Consider the following 18,545-nt stretch of genomic DNA (forward strand, 5'->3'; position numbering starts at 1 on the left):
GTTATACAGTAGGCGTTATCTTGTTTAATTAGTGGAAAGGATATCTATAAATTAGTCTACACTGAGATTTTGACCGAAGAAGAATTTGGTGTTTTGCATGATCCATGCATCTGCTGTTGCTTATATTTTATTCTAGACCCCTGGATGTTTTTGATACCTCAATGATCAATTATTAGACTGTTTTCTTGTGGTTTTGAAAGTTAAACAAAAAGAAACGTATGAATGTTTTTTGACTTGGTTGGACTTCCCGCATGGGTAATTATAACCGACAGCATTGTAGAAACATAATACATCCTGAAAAGTTGAAAGGAGACATACTGTACTTAGCTCAAGTTGCAGAAGGATTTGTTTTCATCAAATTACCTATTAAATATATTTCGAGCAACATTTAAACTTCAGGTCAATATAAATTTCTCTTAACTGAGGAACACATCTGTATTGCTCTATCAGAGCTCAAAATCATTCACCCCTCCTTTTTTTTTTTTCTTTTTCAAAAGTCGTCATACCAAAATACCTAAAATAAATAGTCAAATATGCAAAAAATAAAAGAAGCGATTAAGCAAGCATTCACGCATCTCAGGTGACTAACACATCATGTAACTAAAATTTTACACAAGTACCATCACAGCTGTCATTATTGAAAATGTTGATCTGACAAATAGTCACAATTTATATAAACTTGGTAATGCATAATGTACATTCACAAGATTGACGGATGAACAGCTGTGAAAATGTCGCCACTCACCAGCCCAGTTTAATAATTATCACATGTGCTCCTCTAGTGTCCTTCATACGTACCACAGTTTTACTAATCTCTCGCTTTATATTGTACTGACTGTTAATGTGAAGTTGAACTCATAGGTGATATCAATATCGGCGTTTGTCAAGAAACCAAAACATTGTGGATTGAGAGTACACACACTATTTGTATGGAAGTATTAAAATTGCAAAAAATTCCACATTTTCCTTCTGATGAAATAAGACACCCCAGAAATTGTTGTTTTGGTCGATGCTTGTCTGGATTAGAAGTTCATCCAATTCTATCCGATGATGGGTTAGAAAAAAAAATTCAATTCAAATTTACATTGCAGTTTTGCAATAAATATGTACAGTATACAGTTGCATCCCTTCTTGGTGTAAAAGAGGGGTGAACAAACTGCAGAGGACCCTGATTGAAATTTGGACCATGCAGTGTACCACGACAAATATCGTATTTTTGACGCTTGAGTCAAGTATAACGTGGACTGGAGCAACTCGACAGTTTTAGACAATATATCATAATCTCATTTAGTTAATAACTGGACTGTTGTCATATTTTTGATGTTTTGTCAAGTCACATACATGTAACACAGCAATTTGATTATTTTGGATAATTTTACAATTTTCTCAAAGTGTCACGATATAGCGTAACATGTTGTCAACTGGACAAATATCATATTATTGACTACTAAACTGTCTTTGTGTGATACCATTGAGCTATTACCGAAAATAACTTAGGTAATAGCTCCATGGTGATACTCACACAGTAAGTCTATAATTTATCTGTTTTTTTTTCCGGACCACTATGGATACTTTTCAGTGTAATGGATATGGACAGCACAGGTACCATGGGTAGATATATTATGTTTCAAAAATTTGTTATGATGAATTTGAACTACAAAGAAGTTACAGAACATAACCCTGTAATATGTGCATGGATACTTTTCAGTGTAATGGATATGGACAGCACAGGTACCATGGGTAGATATATTATGTTTCGAAAATTTGTTATGATGAATTTGAACTACAAAGAAGTTACAGAACATAACCCTGTAATATGTGCATGTCATTATTACAATTGAACATGCTTGTATGTAATGTTGTACAGCATGGACTCTATGGCTGCACTGAGGTCTAAGGTTGTTGGTAGATCTACTATTACATTGGTTTAAGTTATTGTAGTTATGGATCTAGTATCAGTGATAACAGTATGTTCCAATTTTGAGGATGCCATCATTGGTGGTTAACTTAAGTAATCTTGACTTGTTTTTAAACTTTACATTGCTTAGTACAATCAATATTTATAATGTACATCATCATCCAGTGTGGTCTGTGGTCAGTGTTCAAAATGCTGCTAGATCAGGTAATGTAGGGTGTTCCATGACCACTATATACTGGTTTATAAGTAAAGCTGCAGCAGGACAAATTAAATCTACCATAAGCTGTATGATAGCTGTCAGGGAAAAGAGAGGCTCTACCACAATGAACATATCTGTAGATGTTAAACTACACCTGCATGGCCTATTAATCTATTTTCCATTGTCCTTTCTTGTCCTACTTTACCCTAAATCTGCCAATTCTGTGAAATCCAAATTATCCGTGTACCATTTACTGTACAGCTAGTTGTATGTGGAAAGTATTATAGGCATAATCCTGTTTTGTTTGGTGGAAAGAATAGCAGGGTCTGTATAGAATTTTTTTTCCTGATTGTTGCTATATGGGCTATGTAATAGTCTCCCAACACAACTAACTATTAAAAGGTCTTGTGTGGTAACCGTGGTTTCAAAGATGTTGTTGCTCCCTGTTAACCAGTTATAATATTTATCATTACCTACCATTACCACATGTGGTATTACATTTTTTATCATTTAGACCAAATCAAGAAATTTTGTGTCCCACATATGTATATTTGTAGTAATGTGGGTTGTAATGCAATATTCACACAGCATTAAAAGTAAAATGTCTGTGTGGCCGCCAGAATTTGGTTGCTCCTTAGCGATTTGTCTACCATTTAGTGGAAATCAGGAATTTTGTGTGTCCCACATTATAATTATTATACATATAACTTCCTTCATTTACAAGTGAAATCTTAAAAGTTTACATCTAGAATTTAACATTGTTACTGTTGCAATTGGGTGGACTATATTAAGAAGTAAGGTCTTCAGATAATTTCCTTTAACTGTTGAATGGTATCAACAGATAAATGTAGCAAATACAATTGGCAAAATGTAGGTTAAAAGTCCATGAAAAATTTAAATCCTGTTCTTAAAGGTTTGCTAAGGAGTTTGAACCATACTTTCTGAAGTGGCCTCCATAATGATAACAAACCTTTTGGAAGTACTAAACTTTGTTTGATTTATTGTAAGCATGTGATGATATCAGTGAGTGGTGTTTAGATTATAAGCTCAAATGGTTTTAAAGTTTGTTTCAAGAAAGACAAGAGCAGGGAATGGACCAGCTGATTATTTTTTTTATCGAAGATTGCAAAAGTTAATGGAGCTACAAGAATTGAGCAGTATCGGTTGCATTCAGTCTGGTTTTATTTGTTGACGAGAAGACATCTCTCTCATTAAATGATATCTGTAGAATGTCATCTCTCTGAGCAAAGACCTGTATTGAGTCCTTTGACATTGGACTCAGGAATGACTTGATAGACTTCCTGTTCTAAAGCACAATTTTAATTCCATGGTTGATTAAAGCCAGGTATTTGCTGATTTATGTATGTACACTGGATCCTGTACTGTACATCTGTGAGAACAAAAGATCATCACTTGTACAGTAAAGTTACTGCCAGTCTTTGAATAGAACCTGACTAATTAATTACTCACATGCAACAAAATAGTCATGTCCAGATTCATGGGAAAAATCCCCAAAAGTTTGCAAACTTTGCCAAACAACAGTATCCGTGGTGATAACCTCCATTATATTCGTCCTTGGAGATCACAGAGATAAAGTATTGTACATTACTGTAGATAGATAGTATTCAATAAGTAATCACCCTGCCAAATCTTTGTTAGTATGTAAAAGTACAGTATGCTCCTCCCAATTTACTGTAACTAAATACAATCCATTGCCCTCAGTCCATTGGCTTTACAGTAATTGTATACAGTACACATTGAATTATTTACTTCTCCGAGTTCGCCAGAGCATACAGTACAGTACAGTAATTAACTAACACACATGTCCTAGTTCCCATGGTACCCACTATAGGATGGCTTGTTAAGTACATTGAGTGCTATATCATGGCACTTGACCATACTCTGGACATAGGGTTTGTGTGAGACTGTTCAGAATTTGAGCAAGAAGAAGAGACAGTTTTACCTACTTTTTTTTTTCCAGCCTTTTGTCTGTTCAGTTTTCATCACATCTTGTCGGTATTTCAGTGGCAGAGTTTTTAAACTACCTTAATTCGCTTTCGGTTCTCGTGATTTTTTTTTCCCCACCATGAGTAGATTATCTGCAAACATGCTAAATAAAGGTCACCTCAGTACATCATACACATATAGGTTGTTTTGAGCAAAGTACATTTATTAAATATTTTAAGTAAAGTACTTATATCATTATTTTGGTACTGTGCAGGTCTAGGGTATACTGTTACAATAACATTCACATTAAATACCATAGTAAAGGCATAATTGTTCTTTGTGCAGGTTTGAGTGTCTATGTACCTCATGATAAGCAACAAGCTCAAGAGTATTCCATTTGATATAGGGCAAATTTATGACCAAATCAGCTTTGGAGGCCCAGAGAACTAGTTTCTTTACATAAAGTTCAGATTGCATCATACCTAAACAGAGTCAATATTCCCTCCCCCCCCCTCCCAAAATAATAATAATAAAAATAATGGACATTTATAATGCGCCTGACACATGTATCCATCAAAAAAGGTAAAGTTATGAATTGGTATCACTGTCCATCACTTTGGAGATCACTGAAGTAAAACAAAGATACTGTAGTGGTGGGTGGGCCATTGATCCAGTGGATCTGATGAGGAGTTTTATACTGGCACAAAGCTGTTTATTAATTTTTTTTTTTAGCAAACCTACACAAATGACACAATTCATATTCCTACAGTTTACAGTTTGCTATATTTTTTCGGACAAACCAAGTTTGCTGTTCTGCGGACAAGCAGAAACCGAAGACCTGGTTATCTGAGAGATATAAATGCTTAAAAATGTCCTCTTGCTAGATCAAAGTCAAAAGAAAGGTTGTTGCCAAATGAGAAAATTCCATAAGTCAACAGCTCATCAATGTGGGACTCTGATGATGTAAAGGTTGCTGTACTATCACCTGGTGCACTTGTTGTTTTAGATCCTTGTCTTATTTGTAAAGTGAAAGTGAAACAAAATGCTCAAAATTTGATCTATTTGGCAACTGCAAGAAATTCTGTCCGACCATCAAGGTATAGGCTGCATGGATGTATGTATTACTACCAGCTATTAAACAGCCTTCTATCCAAGACTTTCTCTGGAACGGCTTCCTTGTAGTTTTTTTTTTTTTTTTTCAATTTACTTTTCTACTAGCAATTGGCTGTTTGTGAAAATAATGTATTTATAAGGACTTCAAATTACAGGGACTTATAAAAATAAAGTAAATTTGTTCAGTGGGACAATTAATGTTTGCTGACATTGGATTAGTTTGTCCATATATATCTAGCAAGAGTAGTGTCACTGGATATAACTAAACAGTCTTGTAAGGAATTGGTTCAATCTGACCATGTCTGTTGTCATTGGATTTGCTTCCCCCCTCCCACCCTCCCCACCCCCAACCCCATATTGTGTCACTATATGAATGAAAAGTGTCATTCAGCCTCTGATGAAGATCCTGATTGGACCAAACGTCAGGCCCACTTTACTCATTCTCTTACACAGGCTCTTTAGTAAGCAGTTTGCTAACAGTTTTGTTTAATTTTAATATTTATTTGTCATTGGAGTAATTTAACCCTCGTATATAATATGTATAGATATGGGAAAACGACACCAATCCATGTGAGCTGCAATGTTGCTTCGGTCTTGCTTGTCTCTAATCATGAGCAATTTTTTTCTTTTTACCCAAGTCGTAATATGTATTTTTCTTATATTTTCTCTCTTACAGGTGGGTCGTCAATTTAAAGAAAATGGCAAAGTTGAAAGGAAGCATGGGCTGGACTCTTACTGGAGACAGGTCGATAGAATTTTGGCAGGATCCGATCAACTTCATCAACAGGAGAATTGAACAGTATAACTGCCGGATATTCATCGCCCGAACGCTCAACAAGCCGACAGTCTTCGTTTGTTCTTGGAAGGGAGTGCATCAGCTTTTGAGGGGTGAGGCACTCGTTTTCTTTTTTATCTGGAATGTTGGTTCGCTATTCCTCAGTTTCAAAAAAGAAAGAAAAAAAGACAAGAATATTATATATCATCCCTCTCATTCTCCCTGCAATGTGTATACTCCAGACTACGTTATCTACTAAATTGGGTCACAGCCGTCTTCCATTTCTTCCCAGTCAAGATCATTCAGAAACCAAATACCTAAGGGTGCCTCTTTATTGGCTCAAGGCCAACTCAGTTTCTGCATTTTTATGTTTTCATTTGCAAAGCCCTTTTGTTGTTCACAAATTTTGTTTGACAAAATACTAAATTTCTGTTTAAAAACACCTGCTCCATCTTTGCATTGTATTGCATATAGTTTGATTCCCCCCCTCATTCCCCCCCCCCACCTAGCGACTCTATTTTCTGACTTGTTCAGATACAATTACCTTCTTCAGACATCCAAAATTACTCTTTTGAAGGTTGTTCAAAAAAGCAAAGTACTGTACTGTCACTTTGAAATCTTCAGTACACCTGTACTCTGCACAATTTATGACATCAGCCAAAATTTCCGTCTGGAGAAAAATTACGATAGCTCAGAAATATCAGCTCTGCCGTTCGTGACACGGAAAGCAATGTACAGTAAGCTAGCTTTGATCACCCTCCTAGCTGAAGTTGATTTCTGATAGAATCTTGTTAATTTTGCATGATTATCACGAAGCAAAGCTTCACTATATTGAACTAATGTATACTGTACGTATGTACAGTACATAACAGTACAGTGGTTGTATGTATCTTATGGAAGAGGTGAAGGCACAGTTCTCGAGAAAATTGAACCACGTCCATGGTTCAAGTCTTTCTGCATGTTCTGGGTGTTAACACATTTGTTGTATTATTTATTCTGACACTTTTGACGTTCGTCAGTTGTAAAATACAGAAACTATCAAGTTACTTTTACATACATGTCTATGGTGAAAATCTGTGACAAATCTTTGTAAACATTTGTGTAGCAGGTTCATACCCATTTTGTGTAGTATTCCACTTACTGCAATATGCCAATAATTTCCAATTTACGGAAAATTATCTGAATGAGCCGCGCCCTGTTTGAATGCTTTTAAACGTGCCCGAAGTTGTTCAACCCCACAAGTTTTCAACACAGTCCAATGTGTATTAAAGTCAGTATGATAGTGTTATTGCCCATAATCAAAAGATATTACATTGGACCAAAAGCCTCCTCTCATGATTGATCATATTTACCATCACTCCCAAATTGTCAACGGTCTTGTTTACATACTTTTTAAGTATTTGCAATCCACCTGGGCTTTTAATAATTGGGCCTATTTTTTTGTTATTACCACTTCAATTGAAATGTAGTGGGAACTTGTGGAAGATTTTAGTATTAAAAGTATTGAACTCGAGACGGCCCATTGAAAGTAATAAACATGATCCACAGTGTAATTTCCACGGTTGCCTGCTTTCGGTGGTCATCACCATGGTTTCAGCTTTGTAGTGTAGCTCGGCAATTAATTTTTGAACAGTTGCAAGTATACTCTATAACGTACTCGGTATGTCTAGAAACCGTGTCCAGAGAGAAGAGAACTCACTCAAAGTGAAGTACTTTACAAGCAATTTTTACATCTTGGAATTCTTAGAAAGCCAATCAGGGAAGCATTGTGTTGAATGGACAAAAGCCAAGGGAAGGAAAACTGGATTATAGCCTAGGTAGTAGTATTTAGGTGGCATGACAGCTAGATCAGCCTTTACTGAATTGACTATATAAATAAACTTTATCAGTTCTTTACATATTTGATAGTTTTGTGTACAGGTAAGCGAATTTTCCCGGATGTCAATTTCTTCTGTAAACCATTAACCAAACTGCTCCCAGTAAAAACAATAAAGCAGAACTCAAGCTATGCATGATTCAGTTTCCTCCTTTTCTATGCTCAACCACCTCTTCCACCCCCCCCCCCCCCCCAACCCTGCTCCCTTTCACCCACTTTGAACCCAATTCATTATTTGAGTATTCTTTGAATGCTCCATTTTTTTCACAAAATGTCAATTTTCGATATGCCTTTACATCTCTAGTTCTCACTAGGTTTAGTACAGTATGTATCTGTAGGTAATATCCTTCTCGAGATCAGTGTGTAGACATACTGAATTGGCATTTGTATTACCTTTTAGATTCGTTTTTTCTCTAGGCTTCTTGATCAGGCTTAGTGCGATTACATGTGAAATGTTGAATTTATATAAATGTTAACTTAAATATTATTACAATAACGATTACTTACAAACTTGCGATTATGATTACAGCAGTAATTGATTACGATGTCATGGGCATGTAATCATGGCTACAATCACAATTACGTTTTATGATAAATTTATGAAGTTTCTGACTGTTTGTGAAGGGTATAAAGGTCTTGAGCTCTTTCTATGTTTGCCTACTGTAGATGATCCCCATATGTTTTACATGTAGTGCACTCTTAACTACTTCATGGGAATTTATTAGACATTTTGTTTGGGTTTAATGACTCTCACACAACATAGCTCTTTTATACATGTAGGTGCTGCAAAGGGTCATCAATAAAAAATCAAAATGCTATCAAATGAATTTGAAAAACTACAAGGTTACAGGGAAGTCTTACACAATAAGGAAATGGAAAACCACAAGAAGTAGCACTAATTAACAATAGAACTTATAATACCTCTTTTGTTACCATTGCCAATGTCATTGGTTACCAAGTTTTCTGGCAGAGTGCCAGGAACTACAGTAATTGCCAGAATTAAAGAAATCCTGACAATTGTTTTTCTACATGTGCATACTATTATGTAGCTGCATGAGTATAAATGAGAATTCTTCTCAAATGTTTCAAGTTTGTCTTAATGAGTATTTTAAATCCATAGTTATGTTTACCCAGAAATATACCTAATACCTAGTTGACTTTATGGAAACTCCAGGTACTTTTAGAGTGTCTGAGAATTTCTTTTAGAAAAACTTTATGTTCTTCATATAGAAGAGTTATTTGAACAGTAAATTTTTTGTTTGTCCAAAGAGGTAATTTTACAACCATGGCGGTGGGGTTTGATTGTTGGCCATGAAATATAAACATACAGTACAGTACTCACCTTAGCTACCTACTATTACTGTGCAAGGTGATTTAGACATCCCTGCGGTATACGTACAGTCCAAGGTATTTACCTCGCTCCTCACTCACCTGTCTCTAATCTATATTGCATGACTTGAAACGTTTTATAAGCACTGCGCCCTCTATATCCAACTCCCGGAACACCGTCCACTTTCTCCTTCCCAACCTGCCTTTCAGAAGGTAAAACTACCCAAATTTTGGCGGACATTTCATACAAAATTTTCTCTAGTTTGTTTACACCCAGTGATGGTGTTTGCATTAATTTCTTTCTCCGGAACAAGATTTCCTTCATCAACTTGATAGGTGGTTCCTGAAGAACGAGGAGAAAGTGGGCGGTATCCCGGAAGTGGGATATGGAGGGCGCAGTGCGGCAATGTTTCCAGTCACATAGTTAGGTAGATAGAAAAATGCAAACTGTATGCAGAGTTATAGATCTAGGTTCTGGCTTGTGAATTCCAAACCAGCAAGGTTTGGGGCATTTGGTTTGTGAATACCAAACCAATATAAAGGTTTGGAGAATCTGTGCATGCTGAAAGGTACTATAGATACTCTACATATCTTTTCTCCCTGACAGCATTCCCAAATTTCTTTTAGAATAAAACTGTAAGTTAAGGGTTTAGATCTAACTTGTCTTCCATTCAAGAGACAAAGTTGTTGTCTTCATATTCTTCTCTGCTGACTATTGACATGTTCAGTATACAGTATATCATAAATTACAGTGTAATTTTGAATAGACTCATCAGTCATGTCTGGTTCATTTGATTGCCATTGATTGGTTTTGTCAAGCGCCTAGAGCAGCTACTACTTCTTGTTTCTGAATCGGCGCTACATAAATCCACTGTATTATTACTAAATTATTAATGTAAAATAGCTACAGTACATTACATGTAAATTTGCCAAACAGCAATTTTTGCAATTACAGAACTTTGTTAACGATATAGGTAACTATGGCAATATTCTCTGGCTAATATAAAAACCAAATTGTTTAATAAGGATGCTGCTGCTTAAATTCATGCGTAAAAAAAGAGCATTAGCAGTAAAACAAAGAAAAAAATTACTTACAATCGCAAATGAACACATAAATTATCTCTGGTGAAATTGTATAATTCATTATCGTTGCAGAGAAATTCAAATAAAGTGTTTGGTGAAATATAGACTCTGAGCTCTATTCTCAAAGGTGTAATAATGGGATCTCAGGCACACAAATCTATTTTATAGCTGGAAAATTGAAGGAGGTGATTGGAGGGGGGGGGGGGGTTGGAGGGGTATTTTAATAGCTAATCTTAGCAAACCAAAGACTTGTAGCTGTGTGATAACTTCCACAAATGAATGAGGAAAATAAATATTTCTCCAAGGAAAGAAGATATATACTCTGTTAATGATGATCTTCTAACCATCTTGATTCTACAGTACAGTAGTTGGTGAGAAAATACAACTTTGTTCTTAAAATCAATCCTTTATAGTCAACAAGTGGTGGCAACTGAAGAAGCATCTGAAACACAGTGCTTATAGTTCAAAGTTCAAACACATCATCTTGAGTCCAGTATGAGTGAAATTTACTTCGGTATGACTTCACATACAATAATCTACTGCAGGAAGTAATTAATTTTTTAAATATTGTGTAGCAGTTTTCAAGGCCCTGGATTTTGTCTGTTATAAAATACTATGATTTCTTTGTAAAAAGGAAGGGAAGAACCCCTGCTTTCTACTTATAACAGCTTAGAAAACGGTTTTTCTCTCAGGTCTATTGTTGTGTTTCTCTGTAAAAGAATGAAAAGGAAGTTGTGAATAACTTCAAGGTAATTCACTGCAAACTTCCATTGTTGGAGATCTGTCATGCAACATACTGTAGTATAGTATTAGTTGTCTGTATAGTAATGTGGTTGGAATGCTTGAATGAAAAAAACAGAGACAATTTACAATATCTCTATAACCAACAGGAACTACAGGAATAGCAACTACCACAATTTCCTGAACTGCTTTTTCAATCCAACAGATTGAATAGTTTAATGGAAGTCACTTTCAGGATGTCTAGTACCTTGGACTACAATTGCCTTTACGATAGTTTTTCACATTTTTTAAATCGTATTTATTATGATTTATATCATGATTATTATTTTTTTTCCCCCTTTCCTTCTTTTATTTACCAGAGAGGCACACATCAACAGAATTAGGATACAAGCTTCTCTTTCATCGGGTGCTCGGTGACAATATTCTTTTTGAGACGGGTGATGAAGGGTTACGAGTCGCTTCAGTCATACATAGTCTCTTTGGGCCTCAAGTCTTACCGGCAGTCGAGCCCTTAGTTGATAGAGTTATCCTTAAACATTTTTATGCACTCGATAAATTGTAAGTCTGTTTTGAACACCTTTATGACTTAAAAGTTCATTTAAATAAAACAATTTGTTTGTAGTTTTGGCAATTTAAAAATCACACTGTAGAAAAGCAAATTTTAGAGAATTTATGGCAGGTCTTCAACTTTCTGAATAGCTGGCATGTATGTAGATACCTCGCATGTATGTTGAATTTGTAGATACCCTGGGGAAAATATTTTGATGTCCTTGTAAGTAGAAGAGGTTTTCTGTAAATGTTGAAATATATCAATTGTATCAAATGCAACAGTTGAGCAAAATAGTGATTTTCATTCTTCATATTTATTGTTTGTTTGTTATCATTGTTCTCAATATCAGCATCTTTTTTCTTTGTCACGCTTTTCCATATCCTCATAGAAACGCAGTCCCTGTTTACACAACATTTAAAGCATTTGCCACAGAACTTTCACTTGCATTATTCATGGGGCTTGATCCAGATGAGAACGAAGCCTTATTTAAACAGGTCTCAGGGCTAGCAACAGCACATTGGCATGGTAAGTTGGTGTCATCAGCATACAGGTACTCATGCATCAATATACTACTGTGCAGAGAAATGGATTCAAAGGATCGGGTTTCTGTTTTAGCTTCAAGTATCACTCTTAAAGAGGTGCATCGATTTTTGACCATGTTTCACCAAAAAAATATATTCTGTGCTTCAGAGATGATCGATAGATATCAGAAGTGGGAACACTGCAGAAATGTCATGTTAGATATTACATGTACTGTATATTATGTACACTTTGTGTGTATGACCAGGTTTGACCTGTGTTGACCAGCAAGAATGGTTAAAACTTGCATTCCATCTCCCTGTCTCCTTTTCCTATCCAATCAAGTTTCCTTTCAAACATCTTAATAAAAGATGAAGACAAAATGAAAGAGGTTGATCAGATCTATAGCACAAATCATGCGGAAACCATGTCACCTCATTGAAATATTGGACATCGAAACGATGAATGTTACTTTAATCATGTTTGAAAGCGATACCATACAGTAGACTAAATCCAACTGAGAATTCCTAATGTATTACAAACTGTGGCACAGCAGGTAGTAGATTGGGAGAGGGACTTTGGCCTCTGGGATGTTAATGTGTCCTGTAAATTACATGTCATTTACTGTTAGGATCCATGCTGTTCATTGACGTAACATATGTCTGGGTGATAAATGTGGTCATTCACGCGTCCACAGTGACATGAATATTCAGTACCATGGAGTCATTTACATTTCACAATCCAATGTATTTGCTTTACGTTTTGACCGTTCCTTGAGTGCGGCATTTATAAGGTTCTCTTGTTCTATGTAGTGGGATCTTCATTCCTGGTAGAACTGTCATTGGTTAATGATTGCGTTTATCAGTCATTTGCATTATTTGAATATGTGACGTCAATATTCAGCATCATGGAGTCATTTACATTTCACAATCCAATGTATATGCTTTACGTTTTGACCGTTCCTTGAGTGCGGCATTTATAAGGTTCTGTTGTTCTATTTAGTGGGATCTTCAATCCTGGTAGAATTGTCATTGGTAATAGTTGCCTTTATCAGTCATGGGCATTATTTGAACATGTGCCCGAACAGCTTTTTAATCATGATAGTCTTTCCTTGATAGTGGTCCTTATGATAGTGCAGAAGTACCGCAATCGGCTTGAATTATTCATTTAAATATTATATTTTATTTTTTATCTCTAGGTATGATCACTCTACCAGTTAAAGTCAGTATTCCCGTACTTGGCCCAACAACTTTCAATAAATCAATGGAAGCACAGGTAAATTATGAAAAAATTTGGTTGCTTTTCATGGTTCATTATTACAACCTGCTCCCCCCACCCCCCTCCCATGACTCACTGAAGTCATTAACTACATTGTTCAATGAAAAAGATCCTGAGATTATAATGATTTTATAGCCTCAAAATGTGCTGTCATCTTGCAAGTAAACCTACTGTAGGTGCTTTTAAAGACAATAACAACATATATGCCTTATACCATGTACTATATATATATGACAAGGCTAGACCAGAGATCTGTTGTAATGCATGGTTCCCACACAGTCTGAAAAATGGGAAAAGTCTGTAAAAATGAAAATGAATTTCTCCTGATACTTGAAAGTCCTTGTTCAGTTTAGTCCAGGAGAGTGATGAACAATTTTTGTCAGCAGCAGCAGTCAGTTTTGGATGTTTACTCTGATTTATAATTTTCCATTAAATTTGCAATTGATTGATAGGAGTTTTACAAGAGGTTACACTTGTAAGGCCTACTATAGGATCACCTACCACTACATCCTCATTAGAGTGTAGGCTTCATAGTAAACCATAAAACATGTATTGATTTGGTGAAAAGTGTGGGCTAACATGGTAAATGGCGCTAGACAAGGGATTACTACGTAATAAACGGGGAATGTTTTTGGCAACTTTTGATACAGATGATAAAACTAAAGAAGATATAATATCACATGAGAGCGCAAGTAATTTATGTGGTAGGGTATGTAACGTTGTAAGAATTGTGCCTCAACGTCCTACCTCCCCCCCCCCAGTAGCGCTGACGTCCCCCTTCAAGCTTGGTGTCTTGTAAGCAAGTGTTTTCTTTCTGCCTCTGTTACCTTTTTAGGACAAACTATTAGCAATAATCAAAGAAAAGTTAGATCTATGTAAAGAAGGGTCAGTCCTACATCACTTCAAGTCGGCGGGATTCAAGGATCGCAAGGAGGTGGAGCAGCACCTTCTCCTCTTCGTCTCTGCAGTTATACCAAAGGCCTTTGCAGCTTTCTTCACGTCTTTCATTCATGCGATTTCAGGTCCCGACATGGTAAGCATTTCATGACTCTGTTTTTCTTCTTGGGGTTTCATGGAAAAAGGGGTAATCAGGCAGTAAAATATAATAATAAATCATGTACTGAATTTCTGATGGTACTTTTAAAATGACATTGGCAGGCTCAGGGGAATTGTGGTACCAATATACATGTACCTCCATAACCAGTCTATGGTTGGGTAGATGAAGGCGGTGGTACCCCTGCTAAGCCATTGTAAGGTGGGGTTCTTTTTCTTCCAGGAGAAATCCATGGTTTCCCATCAGAAATGGTTTTACGAATTGTAAAAAAAAAAGAAGCAAAACGAGCTAAAATTGTCAATTGGATGTTCCACCCAATGTGGTGGATTGCAAGTGATAGGCTATTACCACATGCATGTATGTTGCTGCTCAAGCATCGTCAATTAGTCGCTTCCATGTATAAAGGCATATCACACTAGTGGGGCAAAAAAACCTTTGACATTGCTCAGCAGAAATTAAAACAATTCAACGCTTTAACTAGTTATTTAGGATTTGCCATGCTTTTGCTGTGTTCCTCTCTAACGTGTCTCCAATCAGTGTATGGAATTTTTCCATCTGAAGCTTACCCAAAATTTGGTAACATGTTAGCATACCTCCCCTTGTCTAACCCACTTCTGGCTTAACGCCCCTCGCCGTTCCCTTCCCAATCTACCGTACCGTTATGAAGTTGACCATCTCTTTATTTCGCAAAGGTTTGGAGGTTTGTTTTTGTGTTTGTCCTGTCTTCATGTCTTTATTGTTCTAGTCTCTATTAGAGTGTGCTGTGATCCCATACCAGAGTTTAATCCCTGAACATTACAGGAAAAGAATGCTTTGTTGCAAACCAGCAAACAAACAAACAATTCTTTCAGAATGCCCAATCCAGAATACAAAAAAGTTGTTGTTATATATGTAATCAAGATCAGTGACTTTGAATTTCTTGTTGCATAGGAGATCCACTACTGCCCCAAAATAATATGAGTTTCACTTCTGTGTTTTGGTCACCCAATTTCCTTGCTATCTATTGGGCAATAATTGCTTTTGCTCGGACGACCTGGACTTTAAAGTTAGACGGAAGACCTAAAATCGTTCTCAAAAATAGTAAATGTAGACTGGATGTCATTACTTTGTGAATTAAGTGTTTGTCCCTTGATTAACATGTAGGTTTTTTTTGTCAAGTCTGAGAACTAGCATCTAAATCATCTGAGAAACATCAGGAAATAAATGTCATCCACTGCCTAACCAGGACTACTTTCATTTTCCACTTTTTATTCTACCTTGATGCTAGGAGAATCACTGTTGCATGTGTCTCTTTCGTTTGCAGGCTGAATTACGGAGTAAAGCTCGAGAAGATGATGATTACTTAGACTGCATCCAGACAGAGGTTGAGAGATTGTGGCCTCCATTTTTAGGAGGAAGGAGAAACGTACTAGAAGTAAGTCATTGAACTGTATATTCAAACAGTAAACATCGTATCCGTGCAAACAACCAACAAGACAGGATGTGAGCTAGTCTGCAAATATTTGCAGCCTAGGAGGCCCTGGGGCATATAGAGTCTTGTTTAAACCATGGTAGGTGCCTAGCAGCAACTGGAGATGTTAGAGAAGTTGATTGATGATATATCAAATAAGGGATATCCCCATCCCCATCCCCATCCCCATCCATCACAGAGATAAAAGGGATAGGAATACTAGAGCCACCACCGGTAGTTATTGACCTGATTAACTGTTACCCAAATAAAGCAGATAGCAAATATTCATATTGCATCAAGTGTGTTTGTTTTTTCCTTCTTATGTATTCCTAAACCTTAAGGCAACAAAAACATTTCATTTCTGTAGTCCAAATTGGACTGTACCATGGTAACGGTGTGTGTGTGTGGGTATGCGTGTGTTTGCATGTGTTAGTGACACCTGCTTGTAAACGTGATAACTCCAATAGATTGCCTCGGTTGAATTTCATACTTGGTATACTGTTTCCTCATTGTGAGTTCAAGAACCCTATCGAAGTCAAAGTCTATGTTGTTCGAAGGTCATTTGGGGTCAACATTGATCAAAGTCTGAGAAGGTTGTTAACACAATTACAGCATTGAAGGACAGGCCATTTCATTGTATTGATATCATATGGTATCATAAATTTCCTGTTGAGGTAATTTATGGAAAAGTAGAGGAAAGAGTTTGCATGTTGCTTCTGTTCAACATTTCTGGGTATCTTCAAGATGTGATGTATGCAATTTGCACATATATTTCGTACTGCAGAGTAAATCCAACTTGTTGTTCTTTTTCTTGTCTCAGCCTATTTTGCCATGCATTTGCAGATGTTGACATATAAAACCAATAATAAATTTCTCCTCTTCTGTGCAGGATATAGTATTAGACGGTTACAGGATACCCAAGGGTCATGTGATCGTGTACATATCCCGCGCAGCCCAGAGAGACCCTGCAGTCTTCTTGGATCCCGATTCATTTAAGCCTCAGAGATGGGTCGGAAAGTGAGTTTCATCTCATTTCACAGAGATAATTTGGAGTTATTACATTGAAGACACTGATTTGAATTTTTTTGATTTAGCAATGGCTTCCCTTTGAAAACAATGTCAACCTTAACCAACTCACATTTGTTACTCACTCCAGTAGCCATTCCTTATGAAACTGTTTATAATTTTCCTGTATCTAAGTTTCAGCAAAGTTGTTGGCTGTCACAGGTGTAACTTTTCCATCTTCAGACCAACATGAATTCTAATTTATGCATTTAGTTTTCAGGATTTTCTTGTTAAATTGAAGTAGCATGTTTTAGACTCATGGACATAATCAAATGTGTACGCATGTAGCCGGATTTTCAAGCTTGATGTCAGGATGTACATGGATATATAAACCCACCGACACTATGACATTTTAAGTACAGTCCCTTCCCTCCATTCCCAGAAGGTCTGGTCATGCATGGTATACCCTGTTACCATAGAGATGGTAGTGGGAAGTAACAAATGTAATAAATATCAACAACAGATAACTGACTGGGAAATTATTAACAAAATATGAAAGAGTGAATTAATAAATGAAAACTGTTTAAACAGAGAACTGAGAACCGTTTAAACATGATACCGTACCTCCTGGTAGAAATCAGGACATTTATATTATAAATTATAATAGCTGTTTCTGGTGAATAAGCAGAAGTCTATTGCAATGAAGTTACAATCAACACTTCAATGCATTTTTGCATTCTGGTTTCAACATTTTGTCAAGAACTAGCCTGAAGTCTTACCCATTTTGTTAGCCCAGTGAAATCCTTCTTTTTTGGTAATGTTACAACAGGAGGACCTAAACTAATTTTTAGAAGGAAACCTCCACAAAACTTTACAAAACTGCAAAGGGTGTCAGGTGCATGATTTTCCAATATGTGAGGCATTGTTTGCAGAGCAATACCTAGCAATACTTCATTTGTAAAAAAAATTTCCTTTATTTAAAGTAAAGCAGCATGGATAACATTACTTCTTTAGTGAAATCAAAGTACTACCAGATGCAAGTATCCACATGTACGCGAGGGATGATGCATTAATATTTCTTTCCTTACCTGTTCCTTCACAGGACCCGTAAAGAGAGGACCCATGCTGTTCTCATGTATGGAGCTGGACCTCGAAGCTGCGTCGGCCACGACTTAGTCCGTAGAATGATAATGGTAAGATGTGGTAAATAAGAAAATGATAGATATTAAATGGAGATAAGAAATGGTAAGTTTCTTGGGTAAAGTTAGTTTCTTCTTTTTTCTTTTTTTTCAAATTCTGATATTACAGGTAGCCTGTCACTCTTTCGAGTTTGTTTCGTTTTTTGCTGGAAAGATCTTAGTTATTCACAAAATTAGTGTATTTCATGTCATCTACGAGGCTTTATTTATGAGTTTGTTTTTTGTTGTTGTTGTTGGGCCCACAGAAAGTGGTAATGGTCCGAGAGTGAAAGTATTAGTGGCATACACCCTTGGTCTGTAACAGGCTGTAATAAGTCCTGACTTTGCTATTCTTCAATACCATACACAGAATTTCACAAAAGTTTTTAAACTAAACAGTAGGTTGTAATTTTGCTTCCAAAAGTGCAATTTTGCCTTTGAGTAAATAGTATAAAAAGATAGTATGGAGGGTTCATAAAAAGCTTATGGTTCATAAAAGAAAAAAAATTAATCCAAGTAAACTTAAGTTT

General features: G+C 36.3%; 1 protein-coding gene across 1 annotated transcript in view; it reads left to right on the top strand.

The window, feature by feature from the left end:
* The window catches only part of LOC139967726 (putative cytochrome P450 120), a 30,729-nt gene that overhangs the window by 4,657 nt on the left and 7,527 nt on the right, over window positions 1–18,545 (top strand). The window contains exons 2-9 of the mRNA XM_071971758.1: window positions 5,854–6,065; window positions 11,341–11,539; window positions 11,920–12,056; window positions 13,249–13,325; window positions 14,164–14,361; window positions 15,686–15,796; window positions 16,722–16,849; window positions 17,940–18,030. Of these exons, the coding sequence (XP_071827859.1) occupies window positions 5,876–6,065; window positions 11,341–11,539; window positions 11,920–12,056; window positions 13,249–13,325; window positions 14,164–14,361; window positions 15,686–15,796; window positions 16,722–16,849; window positions 17,940–18,030 (1,131 nt within the window). The 5' untranslated portion in view covers window positions 5,854–5,875. The remainder of the gene's footprint in view (window positions 1–5,853; window positions 6,066–11,340; window positions 11,540–11,919; window positions 12,057–13,248; window positions 13,326–14,163; window positions 14,362–15,685; window positions 15,797–16,721; window positions 16,850–17,939; window positions 18,031–18,545) is intronic.

This window comes from Apostichopus japonicus, chromosome 5 (assembly GCF_037975245.1).
Source record: "Apostichopus japonicus isolate 1M-3 chromosome 5, ASM3797524v1, whole genome shotgun sequence".
In the NCBI taxonomy this organism is placed as follows: Eukaryota; Metazoa; Echinodermata; class Holothuroidea; order Aspidochirotida; family Stichopodidae; genus Apostichopus; species Apostichopus japonicus.